This window comes from Colletotrichum lupini, chromosome 3, assembly GCF_023278565.1.
Source record: "Colletotrichum lupini chromosome 3, complete sequence".
Lineage (NCBI taxonomy): Eukaryota > Fungi > Ascomycota > Sordariomycetes > Glomerellales > Glomerellaceae > Colletotrichum > Colletotrichum lupini.
Genome location: NC_064676.1, coordinates 5,083,814 through 5,097,030, shown reverse-complemented (window position 1 = coordinate 5,097,030; position 13,217 = coordinate 5,083,814). Strand labels below are relative to the sequence as shown.

Sequence of the window (13,217 nt, the reverse complement as noted above, 5' to 3'; positions counted from 1 at the left end):
ACAGGAAGGAAGCTCAATGGAGCTCAGTGCCACATGAGAAATACAAAAGGCAAGACAGGAAGGAAAAGGTTGTGATAATCCGCAAGCTCGGACCGAGCGGGTAATTACACAAATGAAGACGAAATGGAGTTGCAGCAGGAATTGGCGAAGGTTCCCGTCACTTGTCATATATCGAGAAGGGTGCCTGAGCAACCGACTACACACGGCAAAACGAACACCTTACAGCTGGCATCTTCGTCCAAAGTCTCACCTCGCAGTCGAGGCGGTTTTAGGTTGGCTTAGGCTCGCTTTCCAATAGGTGTATCGACCAGCTGCGATGGATTGCTTGGTAAGCCACATCGTGATTGGCCAGAAGGAGGAAGCTAAGGAGGTAACCCCTGAGCTTTCCCCCAAATGTTCCCGTCTCTGGTGGAGGCAAGTGCTCCCCATTGCCAAGCAGGCGTCGGTGACATTTCAGCGAACATCCCAGCTGTTCGTGGGCGTGCGGGAAGGACCCTGCCGAAAGACCCTTCCATTCCACTGGCTCCAGCATCGTCGCTCTTGCACTTCGATCCATAAAGAAGGCATCGCAATTGTTGCCGACTGCTCTCTTCTGCATGTCACCTTATGAAGCTGTTACATTCACAACGGACGGGCCAAAGAACCGTAGCATTCGGGCCGCAATGTTTAGCTCCAGGCTTCCTCCAGTCATTCCGCTTCGCGACGGCAAGGCTGGTGGCTGAGCCATGAATTTCGGTGTCACATTACACAGCTCGCAAAGCTCATATGTTGGGAAGTCATCTTTGATTGGGACAGTTATCAAGACCATGCCTACCTCCAGCAGCAGATCTGCCTCAAATGGCTGGTTGGTTAACTCAGGGTATCGAGAGGCCCTGTCATGCAGCCTGCATCGGCGCTTAGAGCGGGGTTTGCGGCTCCCGTTCAGAGCCTGCTGTACAACACAACGATTCTTGAATATTCACAGCTGAGTCCTTTAATCTAGTCTTATAAGAGGGTTCACACTTCGCACCCCATTTTGTAACATAAGTTTCACCAATTACAATGTCATGAGTCAAAATGGACCCCGTGTGCGCTTGCCAACAACTAGAAGTGTTGTACTGGAAGAAAGGTGAGGTTGAAATACTTCCTCTTATGCTGCTGGCCATACTGACAGGACTAGGCGATCAAAACTGGAGATCAACTACAACGACCATTGAGAAGGGATCGGCATCCTTTCTAGCAGACGAGGGAGATTTCGATGTCTGCATCGTGTAAGCTTAGTAGAGCTTGGGTGACGGCTCAATGCTGACAAGTGGATAGGAATGCTTTTGCGCAGAAAATACGCGAATGTTCAGCATGCCGTGAGAAGTTTGCTGAAGCCTTCATGATCCCAGATCTCTGGTGGAAACGATACTGCAGAGATTCCAACGGCTACTTTGGATGCGAGACAAAGATTGATGAGGACGGAAATACTGCAGGACTGAGTGAGTTATGATGATTGGGGCCAAGAACGCTGACTGACGGGAGAATAGCTACATGGGCGCGATTCCCAGTGAAGCTCACGAACGAAGGACATACAGGATATGAATGGTCAAAAACCAATGTGATTACGCAGTGGGTGGCGAAGACTCGTCAAACAGTCCTCATCGTCTTCGACGCCGTCCAACCAGCGGCGAATTGTATGGAGAGAGTCCCGGAAGATGAATCCGACCCCATTTACGCCGTTCCAAACGCGGACTACTTCCTCGACCCCTACTGGATATACATCGGAATCTTGGAGAAGGTCGTCACTTTGCAAGATGCCGCTGTATGGGCTGTTCGTGTTACAGTCAGGACCACAGAGAAGCAAAGGGATATAACCCACGGCTCCGACTTGGCCACGTCAAAACCTGCACCGGGCTTTCGTCATTTACACGAAACGGCACGGCATGCTATACACGTTTCCGAAACATTGGATTTGGCCGTCAAGGCTGCTAGGAAGATTCTAGTGCAACACGAGGCATACAAATTTGGCCATGACGATCAGTCCAGGTCTGCCACCGCATGGAAACGGGCTTGGAATCACACGCATCAGCGGTTGCAGTTCTTCGAAGAGATGATCACGAGCCTTCAAGAGCGCTCGGCTTCCAATAAGGCCCGACATTTCAACGAGATCTCGCTCGCATACAACATGGTTGCTCAGTCCGACGCCCGGATTTCTGTAGCCATCGGTCGCGCGACGCAGAGGGACAGCGAGGCCATGAAAACCGTGGCTTTTCTCACACTACTTTTCCTGCCGGCGACTTTCGTTTCAGCCGTCTTCAGCACTTCATTTTTTGACTACGACTCGGCCTCAGACTCGTGGAACGTCTCTGGAAAGTTCTGGGTATACTGGGTTGTAGCGATTCCAATAACCCTCATAACGGCTCTGTTGTGGTATTGCCGACATCATATGAGCCCTTCAGGTGGTTTCGATATACTTCGACGAGCGGATTCCCAGAGAGCATTTGTATGCAACGATATCGAGTTTGGGGATGGTAAAGCTGATGCGGGGTTGCGGCATCAGGCGCAGGCAAAGTCATGGAGATAATGGCATAGCACGCTGTGCCGCACTCGTGGTCAGGCAGACTCATACCTGGTGCCGCAGATATTGAATTTCACAGGTTATCGAATTCCGTTAGCATCTTCCAACAATGTGCAATTTCCACCACAGGCGTTTATCCGATTGGACACTTTTTGGCCATGCAGCAGGGACCTTGTGATCGAAATGCTACTGGACGCTGCGAGGAGCTGAAAACTGCTGCGGCGACACGGGCTGTGTTGACGCAGCCTGATTGACGCCCTCGACTCAGATAGGTATTCTGGAGTGGCAGGCAAGACCTGTCTGCCCCAAGTTGCCTTCCGCAAAGCCTTCATCTTCTTCAATTTCTCTGGCCTAGCTTGAACTCAATTTGCAACTACCCTCACTGCGATTTCGGTCACATCGCATTCATCATACCGGGTAAGTACAAGCTTATTTACCACACACCCGTTCTCACGGAAACTGACAATCGCAAATTAGGAAGACGACATCGGCCGAAACCCCTCGAATCCCGGAGCCTGATCAAAATGTTCAGCGATCACGCTCACCATCAACAAAGAACTACCGGTTGGCAGCCCACGAGCGCTCCTAGATATGCCACAGAGAAACGGGAACGGAGCGTCAGTAGTGAAGAAGAGAGTTGTGACGGGCTTACAAAGCGGGCAAGAACAACGGGATCGCTTCGCATGCCGAACAGCGCGGGGCAGACCTTGGTCAAACTATCACATGAGGCATACACCGTGGGCTGGGTTTGTGCGCTTCCTCTTGAGATGGCTGCAGCACAAGCAATGCTTGATTACACACATGAACCCCTCGACATGAACTCGAACGACAGCAATGTCTATACATTTGGCGGAATCGGCCCTCATAACATCGTCATTGCATGCTTGCCTTCGGGGCAGTATGGCACAAACAGTGCGGCGGTAGTGGCGAACAACATGCTGTGGAGCTTCCCTTCCATAAACATTGGTTTGATGGTTGGGATAGGCGGCGGTGTTCCCGGAAAGGTTGACATACGGCTTGGTGATGTTGTGGTCAGCAATCCGACAGGAGATTCCTCGGGGGTCGTACAATATGATTTCGGCAAGGCTGTAAACGAGGGTCGCTTCGAACGCATTGGGAGTCTAAATAAACCTCCCCAATCAGTCCTTGCGGCTGTCTCTAAACTACGAGCCAACCACGAAGGCCGAAAAAGTCAAATCCCGGCGATTTTGGTCGACATGGAAACCCGCAACCCTGAAATGAGAGAGTTCTCGTATCGAAACGTGGACGAAGACCGACTGTTTGAAGCATCATATGAACATTCCGGGGAAACTTGCGACAATTGCGATAGGTCGAAGCTTATATCACGCGGTCTACGGCCAACGCGCAACCCGAGTATCCATTACGGAATCATTGCCTCTGGGAATCAGGTTATGAAAAATGCGAAAACGAGGGACCGATTGGCGAAAGAACTTGGATCGATATGCTTTGAGATGGAAGCTGCAGGGCTGATGGACAATTTTCCATGCCTTGTCATTCGCGGCATCTGTGATTATTCGGATTCCCACAAAGCAAAGCGATGGCAGAAATATGCCGCTGCTACCGCCGCAGCATACGCAAAGGAGCTTCTTCTCATCACGCCACCTCAAAGAAACTCCACTGCTCGAATGCGGCCTGAAGTTCAGATTGTTGGTAAGTCAATGACGCTCTCCTCGCACCAAGGTAATACCTGCTTACGATGTCCCACAGCAACACCATCGTCAGATCGCAAGAGGCTTCTGGACTCACTCAAGTTTGATCAGATTGACAAGCGGCACGCCAATATCAAGGACAACCATGCCAAAACCTGCGAGTGGCTTCTCGAACATCCTGACTATACCACCTGGATAGACCGTAAGATGTACTCTCAGCATCACGGCTTTCTCTGGATCAGGGGGAAACCGGGGGCAGGAAAGTCAACGATCATGAAATTCGCCTTCACCCGAGCGAGGAGAAGAGCCGCATCGATCGGACCTTCCATTTCATTCTTTTTTAACGCCAGAGGCGAAGGGCTCGAGAAGTCGACGCTGGGAATGTATCGGTCACTCTCACATCAGCTTTTGGAGAAAATGCCCGATCTACAGGTTTTGCTCGACACGAACGACGGACCCCAAGAAATCGCACAGTGGGATTTAGAAAAGACCAAGACTCTCTTCCGCAGCGCCGTCCGGAAACTCGGACAACGGCAACTTACTTGTTTCATTGACGCCCTCGACGAGTGCGCCGAGGAGGAAGTTCGAGACATGGTCAAGGTCTTTGAAGACCTAGGACAATATGCGGTTCAGCGCGACATCCGATTCTATGTTTGCCTTTCTAGTCGACATTACCCATACATCGATATCCAATACGGCCAAAAGCTCATCCTAGAAGACCAAACTGGTCATGAGAAGGACCTCGCAGAGTATGTTCACACGAGTCTTAAGGCTGGTCGCGGATCCAGGAGCGAGGAAGTCATAGCCGAGATCCTTCGGAAAGCCTCTGGTGTCTTCATGTGGATCGTTCTCGTTATCGACATACTGAACAGAGAGTATGAACGGGGTCGCGTGTTTAAAATCAAGAGCCGCTTAGAGGAGATCCCGTCCAAATTAAGTGAGCTCTTCCAAAACATGTTAACCAGAGACAAAGAGAATCTCGACGATTTGCTTCTATGTATTCAATGGATTCTCTACGGTACACGACCTCTAAAACGCGAAGAATACTATTTCGCCTTGGCCTCCGGCTTGGAGCCCGACACGCTGGGAGAGTGGGATCCCAATGAGATCCCGTTTGAATTCATGGATCGTCTGATTGTCAGTTCGTCTAAGGGACTGGCTGAAACAACGAGGTCCGATGATAAGACTGTTCAATTCATTCACGAGTCGGTACGTGACTTTCTTATCAAGGACAATGGGTTGCGTACTCTCTGGCCAGAGATGAGCACTGATTTCGAGGCCCAAAGCCATAATCGATTACGGAACTGCTGCCATGAATACTCGACTCAAGTCAACATTTCTACATACTTGGACGATGAAGACTTTTTGTTCCGTACATCCCAAAAGGAATCTATCGATTTCCAAGCCGTAATCGACCGTGGCTTCCCCTTCCTAAAGTATGCAACCAGCCAAGTACTCTACCACGCAAATGCCGCTGCCCAGACCGTCCCCCAGACCGAGTTTCTCCAACACTTTCCCTTAAAACAATGGATCCAGAGAAGCAACATTTTTGAAAAACACAAAGCTAGAAGGCAGAAGCATGATGCTACAAACCTCTTATATATCGTTACGGAGAGGGGCTTAGCGAAACTGGTTGAGACAGCGCTCCACCATGACCCGGATGCTGGAGGACGTGGAGGCCGTTATGGGTACCCCCTCCTTGCGGCTTTAAAAGAAGGTCACAACGACGTCGCAAGACTGTTGCTGCAACATATTGCAAGCTCCATAAGAGAACTTGGGTCTACATCGTACACCACCCCGGACACCGAGACGAGCAGCCAAGTCCACCCTAGCATTAACTGCACAGACAAAGAAGGACGTACACCCCTCTACTTTGCTGCAGAAAGAGGGCAAATCGACATCGCCAGAATGCTATTCGATTTGGGCGCGCAACCTGACCTTATACCAAAACACCTACCTTATAGCCCTCTGGTTCGCGCTGCCTTGAAGGGGCAAGAAACACTCGTGAGGCTGATTCTTAACCGGCGGTCGATGTTGCAAGCAAGTGGCACGGCCCATCCGATTCTACCATCATCACCATCGATAAAAAAATACAGAGATGTCGAAGCAGCCTTCGAAATGGCTGTAACAAACGGGATCATAGGCGTTGGGCGAGTTTTCCTTGAGAATGGCGCCAACGCCGACGACAAACTTTCCGGCTCTACACCTCTAGAGATAGCAATCCGCAGAAACCATGGACTTTTCGTCGAACTCCTTCTCGATAATGGAGCAAATGTCAATGGTACTCCAAACGGAATGGTGCCAAAGCCAAAGCCAATCCATTTGGCAGTCAATGGCGGAATGAAAAACGAAGCGATCATTCGACTATTAATTCAGAGAGGGTGTGATTTGGAAGCTCGAGACGCATCTGGGAAGACACCTATCCACACCGCTTGCGATTGGAATGGTAAACCAGAAATGGTAGCGCTTCTACTTGCAGAAGGTGCGAATGTTTATGCGCAAAACGACGCGGGGAATACTCCGTTGTTCACTGCTGTATCATGGGGCCAAGTTGACACCGTGAAACTACTGTTGAGCCACAGCATTCCCACACACCACAGTACCAATGCTGGATCCATGTCCTCTCATAAAGCGTCACAACAACAATCCGATGGTGGGCCTTCATATTTGAGGCACATGGTGAACAAGCTCGGACAGACCGCTCTCTTCGTGGCCTACGGTAAAGTTCTGGGGGACCTCTTAAATGCAGATCTGGATCCAACTCATCAAGATAATCTGGGCCAAAACTTTCTTCATAAGGCATGTAAGAGATCCGATGTCAGCTCTGAATATCTTGACGATGTGCAGGAGGCCATTGAGAGGGGTCTTGAAATTGACGGCCGGGACTACGAGGGACGAACCCCCCTTATGAATGCTGCTGCTGAGGGATTGAATCCTCCATTCGTCAAGTTTCTACTTCGACATGGGGCTAACCCCAACGCAAGGGACAACCAAGGACACACGCCCTTATCTGAGATCATTCTTCATGTAGATTCAACGCAGGGGTTTTATCTGACGTGTGAGGAGAGTATCTCGAAACAGAGATTAGCTGCACTTCAGTCTCTTCTCGATGGAGGTGCTGATGTCACAGCACCAGGCCCAGAAGGTGAAAGTTTACTGGACATGGCTGCTCGGCAGGGTGAAGGTGCTATTACAGAACTTCTAAGGGAAGCCATGAAGAGAAAGGGCACTGACTTCATGAGGATTGACATGCTTGTATGACGTCCAGCGCGACTCCGGATTTCCTTCAGGCTCTGATGGTGGTATTTCTTGTGTCTTGGGTTGGGCACGCAGTGTTTACTTGATTATCATTATCACACAAGGCGTTAGGATACAGATTCCAATTTGAGTAGCTTTTCTACGTCTCTGCGAGCCATTCGCGGCTCTCATCTGAGTGCTCAAAAGACGTCGCAAGACCGACGTCTCACCCTCCCCGGAGGATTGCGCCGGCTTCGGCCGGCCAAAATTACCCCGCCATCACCGTCCCGCGGCGAAGTCCCCCGTCAACCCCGCCAAAGTGGGCCAGGCGCTTTCTATCGGCAGACTCGAGCTCAGGATACACTCGCATCCCAAGACTTTGTAATCAGCAAGTGTTTATGGAATCATCTCTAGCTGCAGGACAAAAACATCACACGAACCAAGTACAGATCTCAATCATGAATTACAAACGCCGGACTCGCCAACGAATACAAGGCGACGAGGCGAAACTAACTTTCCCCGGACCCAATCCAAATCCCACGCATGATGCAATCAACTTGTTCCAGTTTAGATACCCAAGGGCTCAAGTAACGTTCATTAGCCTCTCGGCAAAAGCTCCCTAAAAGTCAAAAAGAGCCTCGTTCACTGAGTATTCCATGCATGCAAAAGCACAAAAGAGATCCATCATCCGCGCCCTTCCATTTTCTGCGCGCCCTATCTGTACATGCCCGCTATCAAAACCCCACCAACCCGCCGGTGACGAAGGATCCACTTCCCATCTCCGACCCCGCGCCGGTGTAATCTCCTACCGTTTGACGATTGGATTAATCATCTTCACCACCTCACCTATATCCATCTTATATCGATTGATTCAGCTCACGGCTCCGTTGACATTTTAATTACCACCATCTTCAAATCACTGGAACTCCAATAACTCCAGATTTCCATCTTCCTCCCTCAATATCGCCCTCCCAAATCACCACCCACCTTATACATCACCACCACGACCAACACCACCAAAATGTCCGACCAAATCGAAAAAGTCCTCACAACCGCCGCCCCAGCGCCCCTCCCCCAATTCTCCCAAGCCGTGAAATACAACGGCATGGTTTACTGCTCCGGCAACATCGGCATCCTCCCCGACAAGCCAGGCATGGTCCAGGCCGAGGGCACAGTCAAAGACCGCACCCGCCAGGCCCTCAAGAACCTCACCGCCGTCCTCGAGGCGTCCGGCAGCTCCCTCCGCAACGTCGTCAAGGTCAACGTCTACATTACGCAGATGTCCGATTTCGCCACCATGAACGAGGCGTATGACGAGTTCTTCACGTTTGATCCCAAGCCTGTGAGTTTCTCTCTCATTCATGTCTAGAACGGACTTTGCTCGTCGTTCCTGGCAGGTCGCGGCGATCAAGGAAATGAGAGAATGCGTGCTGATACTATAAATGAAAAGGCCCGCACGTGTGTTGCAGTATACCAGCTGCCACTGGGCACCGATGTCGAGATTGAGTGCACGGCTTTCCTGAACAAGCCCTCTCAGAAGCTGTAGATTCCTCGCATTTTGGACTTTAAAACTGTTGTTTCAACTTTGAAGAAACAAACCTATTTTGAACTACTGTATTTATGTAATAGTGAACGCCTGGGTTACAGCAACCCGCCCTGTTGGGCATGGCTTCTGCAAATCTATAAGAAAAGCACAGTTTTCCCACCCTTTTGAGCAGCCTCCTCACGGGACTGCATACCCCTAACGCCAGGTAACAAATAAGCAAGCCCCTTCCACATCATATCTTCATCAAGCGCCAGTGAAATGAGCTCCCATATCGCACACCTTACTGCCGATATCTGGCAAGCTGTGCCATGATATTCTGAACCTGCACTGCGGAATCACCGGTGCCAGTTGCAGGAGGGTGGCCGTTCGGGCCATTCGGGGGTGGGGCGCCATTCGGAGCAAAGGCCTGTCCGCCATACGAGGCAGGCTGCGTTGGTGCCGCAGGCGGCGCTTGCTGAAGACCACCCATAAGGGCTTGCAGCTGGGCGTTTGCAGCACCGGCAGCATTGTTGACAGCCGCCGGTCCACCCTGTGGGTTCAAACTAACCAGCAACCGTTGCAAGGTCGCATTATCAATACCACTCATCATGCTGGCGAGGTCGGCTGGCACTCCCGCTGGTGGTTGAGGTTGTTGGACAGGAGGCCCCCGTGGCGGCCCCTGGCCTCCGTGATAAGCAGGTGCCTGAGGATGTACGGGCTGCCCTCCATAAGGCTGTCCGTAGCCCGGGTACTGAGGCTGGGGAGGCGGGGCACTCTGATAAGGTGCCGCCGGCACAGCTTGTGACTTGGCCCGGAGGACGAGCTCTGCCGCGATCGGCGGATCGATGTCTCGGTAATCGTCGTATCGGGCACTGACGCCTCCGGAGCGGTCAAAGACTCGGAGCGGGATCTTACCCATGTTCTGTGTCTGTATGTCGAGATCGACAATGGCGTGTACGCCTTCGATGACTTGGCGTTGGACAATAGCCTCACGAGGGAAACTTGGGTGGAGGAACATGACGTCAACCTTCAGGCCGCGATCGGTGAAACCGCGCTGAACCCAGGTTATGAAGTCGCGGCTAAGATCCTGGAGGAGCAAGAATTGAACGTCAGGAACCTGATTGCCGTAGCGGCGAGGAATGTCGAGGCGGTCGTCGGCTGCAGAAGGACGACCATAAGCCGCAGGCGGGCTGGGGCTACGCCGGCGGTATCCATCGTTGTGGCGGGCATATCCCTGCGGGGACCGCGAACGACCGCGGGAGTGGTCATGAGAGTCCTGCTGGTAACGATCCCGACCGTGACTATCCTCACGGCCATGGCCACGTCGGGGAGGGCTGTTACGTCCCGGCCTGTAATCATCGCGGTTACGACGGTTGTCATGGTGTGAGTTGGCTCCGTCATGACGATCTTGACGTCCTGACTGTCGGCCTCCACGACCGCCACGGTCTGGCGAGCGGTTCCTCTCGTTGCCGTCCTTTTTCTTTTGGGCGCGTGAGATTTCCAGATCTAGTAACAGTGAGCAAGGCCCTCTCGGTGCATGTTGTTAAAGACTACTTACGAATCTTGCGACCCTTGATTTCGCTGCCCTGCAGGCTGTCCATGGCAGCTTGGGCATCTTCGAGGTTGTGATATTGGACGAAGCCATAGGCGGACTTGAGTGAGATCTGGGCGAGACGGCCGTATCTGTGGAAGATATCAAAGACATCCCGCTTGGAAACGCGTTCGCTCGACAGGTTGCCTGAAAAGAAGTCAATGGCGCCGTCGGGTCTGCCTGATGAGAGAGAGCGCGAACCAATGAAGATGCGTGAGCCATCGGGGAATTTATCCCATTTGGCATCAGCCATGTAACGGCGCTCGTCGTTTACGAAAGTGTCCCAAAGCTTCTGGCGGTCAGCAGTATCGTCCGTCGGGCCGGCCGGGTAGCCGCCAGGGATGGGATAGGGAGGCGCGTTCATTGAAGTGATGGACATGGCCGCGTTCAAACCGTTGGCGGGTGGAGGTGGGAGGCTGCCATAGACGTCGGATGCGGTACTAGGGGCACCGGGAGCACCCGTAGCTACGTAAGCAGATGGTTGACCTGACGTGGGCGGAGCAATCATGTTGGAAGAGACATGAGAAGCAGCGGTCTGAGGAGGGAAGCCTCGATAGTCTTCAGATGGATATGTGGGAGCCGCCTGTTGAGGCAACGGAGGTCTGGGAGGAAGAGTGGCAGACGCAGACGAGGTCAAGTTGGACGATGGCTGAGCATCATGGTTCTGAGTAGAGCCAGTGGGAGATTGGTTGTTGCTGGACTCGCTCGCCTGGCCTGTCATCTCAGCAACAAGGCGAGAGATATCAACGGCGGGGTCATCCTCGGGAGCATTGTCATTGCGTGCGTTGAAGGAGGCGTCGTTGGCAGTCGAATGAGGCGCGCTTGAATCAGCTCCTTGGTGGGCGGCAGCTGGTTGGGAAGGCGCGGATTTGGCTGAGTGTTCTGCAGCAGTAGCAGTGGCCGACGAGGAATCAGCGGCAGCGACGGTGGAGGGGGCCACTTGCGAAGGGCTTGTCAAAGAATCAGGAGCGGCGGAATTGTGAATGGATTCTGGTGCCTTTGATACATCATCCTCTTCCGCGCCATCTTGATCCGCGTCCCGAGGAGGAGAGTCGAAGATCTTGAGATAATCATCCTCGCCGGCATCTGGCTCCACCTGCTGTTCCTGAACCTTGTCCGTGTGTGTCTCCTCTTCCTCGCCGTAGGCATCGTCCAGGCTGTCGACGTCGTCTTCGGCGTCTGCGTTGTCCGCGGCAGCTTGCGCATACGACTCGGTCGAAATTGGTGCACGTGCAGGTGCTTCTAGGTCGCCTTGAGCGACTCCATTAGTGTGGGCGGTCATTGCATCAAGGATATCAGCAGTATCCTGGAGAGCAGGTACAACGGCTGGAGCGGCGGAGTGGAGGGGAGATGGACAGTAGGGCGAGAGGTCGGCGGCAGTAGCCTGGAACTCGGGGGTGGCCTCCGGTTCGGGCATTCAAGCTATTGGACTTGTTGGCGCACTGGATGGCGGTAATAATAAGTATTGTTGTTGATAGTGACCTGAAGATGCGAGTGGGCGATGCGACGACAGCTGTGGAAGCTTGCTGATGTCGAAGATGGCAAGGCTTGCGCGAAACGGGCAGAAGAAGCTTGTGTGAGGTTGACGAGGCAAGCTTGTGGGCGGACAGGTTAAAGAATGGGCTTTATGTCAATGGAGTGGAAGCGACGAACGAGGCAACCGGGCGCCTTGTTTTTAGCAAATTCAGTCGAGCCGCAGCAATGCCGTCATGTACTTAGGGGCCAAGGCAAGCGCGAGGCAAGGCAAGCACGGCTGGGTTGGTTGGTTTGTTTGGAGGTCCAAATGAGAGGGTAAGAGCAGATATCCAGAGTGGCAGGAAGGCGGGGTGGGAATGGAAGGAAGGAAGCAGGCGCAAAAGCAAAGAGGCTGCAGGCACGGGGGAATCTCCGATGGGGTTGGGCGGCGGAATGAGTACCGAGTAAGGTATGAATGGGTGAGTGAGTGCGTTGTGACAGCAGATGGAAGAGGCAACTCGGGGGAGACAGAAATCTCTGAGACGGGAGCTTATTTTCCTCTGGTGCTGGGCTGGAGAGGTCGGAAGGGTGTCGATTCAGCAGTAGGAGAAAGGCGAGGTGAGAGAGGATGCAGGAGGAACGTTGAACCTTGAGGCCATGAGCACCGAGATGTGGTTGGTGGCTGCTGCGGCGGTGTCGCGTGAAAGTATGTGCGGTGGAAAGGGAAAAAAGGTTAAAAAGCTCAGGTACGAACGACGTGGTGGAGCCTGGAGGGCCGCGTGGGAGGAAAAGTCGAAAAAATCGCAGTGTGAAGGACTGCAGGTGGAAGGAAACAACCTCAGGTAGGCAAGGTGCCATCCCACCCGCTGCCAGAGCTCTGTTCTCCGCAAGGCTGGCCGATCCCGCTGGACGGAATGAGGCCTGACCAATGTCACCGTGGGAAAAACGGTTGGAAGCCCACAGCCCGACGCTAGCTTCATCTGGCAGCTCAATTGCGCTTAGCCAAATACGGATACCGTGTCTATCTCACAGTTTAGCATCTCTCAAACACGGTACATCAACACTCAGGAAAAGTCCAGATCCACCAATTTGGTCTATCAATTAATGATGATGACTACTGTCTGGTGCAGACTGGTCAGTTCTGCAAAGAATTACCTACCTTGCAACCCGGAATTCAATCTATTTTCTCATCTTGTC

At 52.6% G+C, this 13,217-nt stretch overlaps 2 protein-coding genes across 2 annotated transcripts; one reads left to right on the top strand and one right to left on the bottom strand.

The window, feature by feature from the left end:
- Window positions 1-123: 123 nt before the first annotated feature.
- On the top strand, window positions 124-8,995 carry CLUP02_06282 (uncharacterized protein; the record flags this gene model as incomplete). The annotated part of the gene is made up of 18 exons (XM_049285282.1): window positions 124-243; window positions 299-471; window positions 530-714; window positions 777-844; window positions 884-968; window positions 1,052-1,108; window positions 1,160-1,250; window positions 1,300-1,463; window positions 1,512-2,535; window positions 2,586-2,777; window positions 2,853-2,959; window positions 3,020-4,213; window positions 4,271-7,396; window positions 7,455-7,546; window positions 7,605-8,008; window positions 8,127-8,244; window positions 8,390-8,791; window positions 8,819-8,995. The coding sequence occupies 18 exons, from the start codon at window positions 124-126 to the stop codon at window positions 8,993-8,995; spliced, it is 7,779 nt and encodes a 2,592-aa protein (XP_049142425.1).
- A 280-nt stretch (window positions 8,996-9,275) lies between these two features.
- CLUP02_06281 (RNA recognition domain-containing protein) lies at window positions 9,276-13,060 on the bottom strand (the record flags this gene model as incomplete). Its single annotated transcript, XM_049285281.1, has 6 exons — window positions 9,276-10,480; window positions 10,533-11,967; window positions 12,048-12,160; window positions 12,317-12,705; window positions 12,775-12,994; window positions 13,051-13,060. 6 exons carry the CDS (start codon window positions 13,058-13,060, stop codon window positions 9,276-9,278), a joined length of 3,372 nt encoding a protein of 1,123 aa, XP_049142424.1.
- Between the last annotated feature and the right edge of the window lie 157 nt (window positions 13,061-13,217).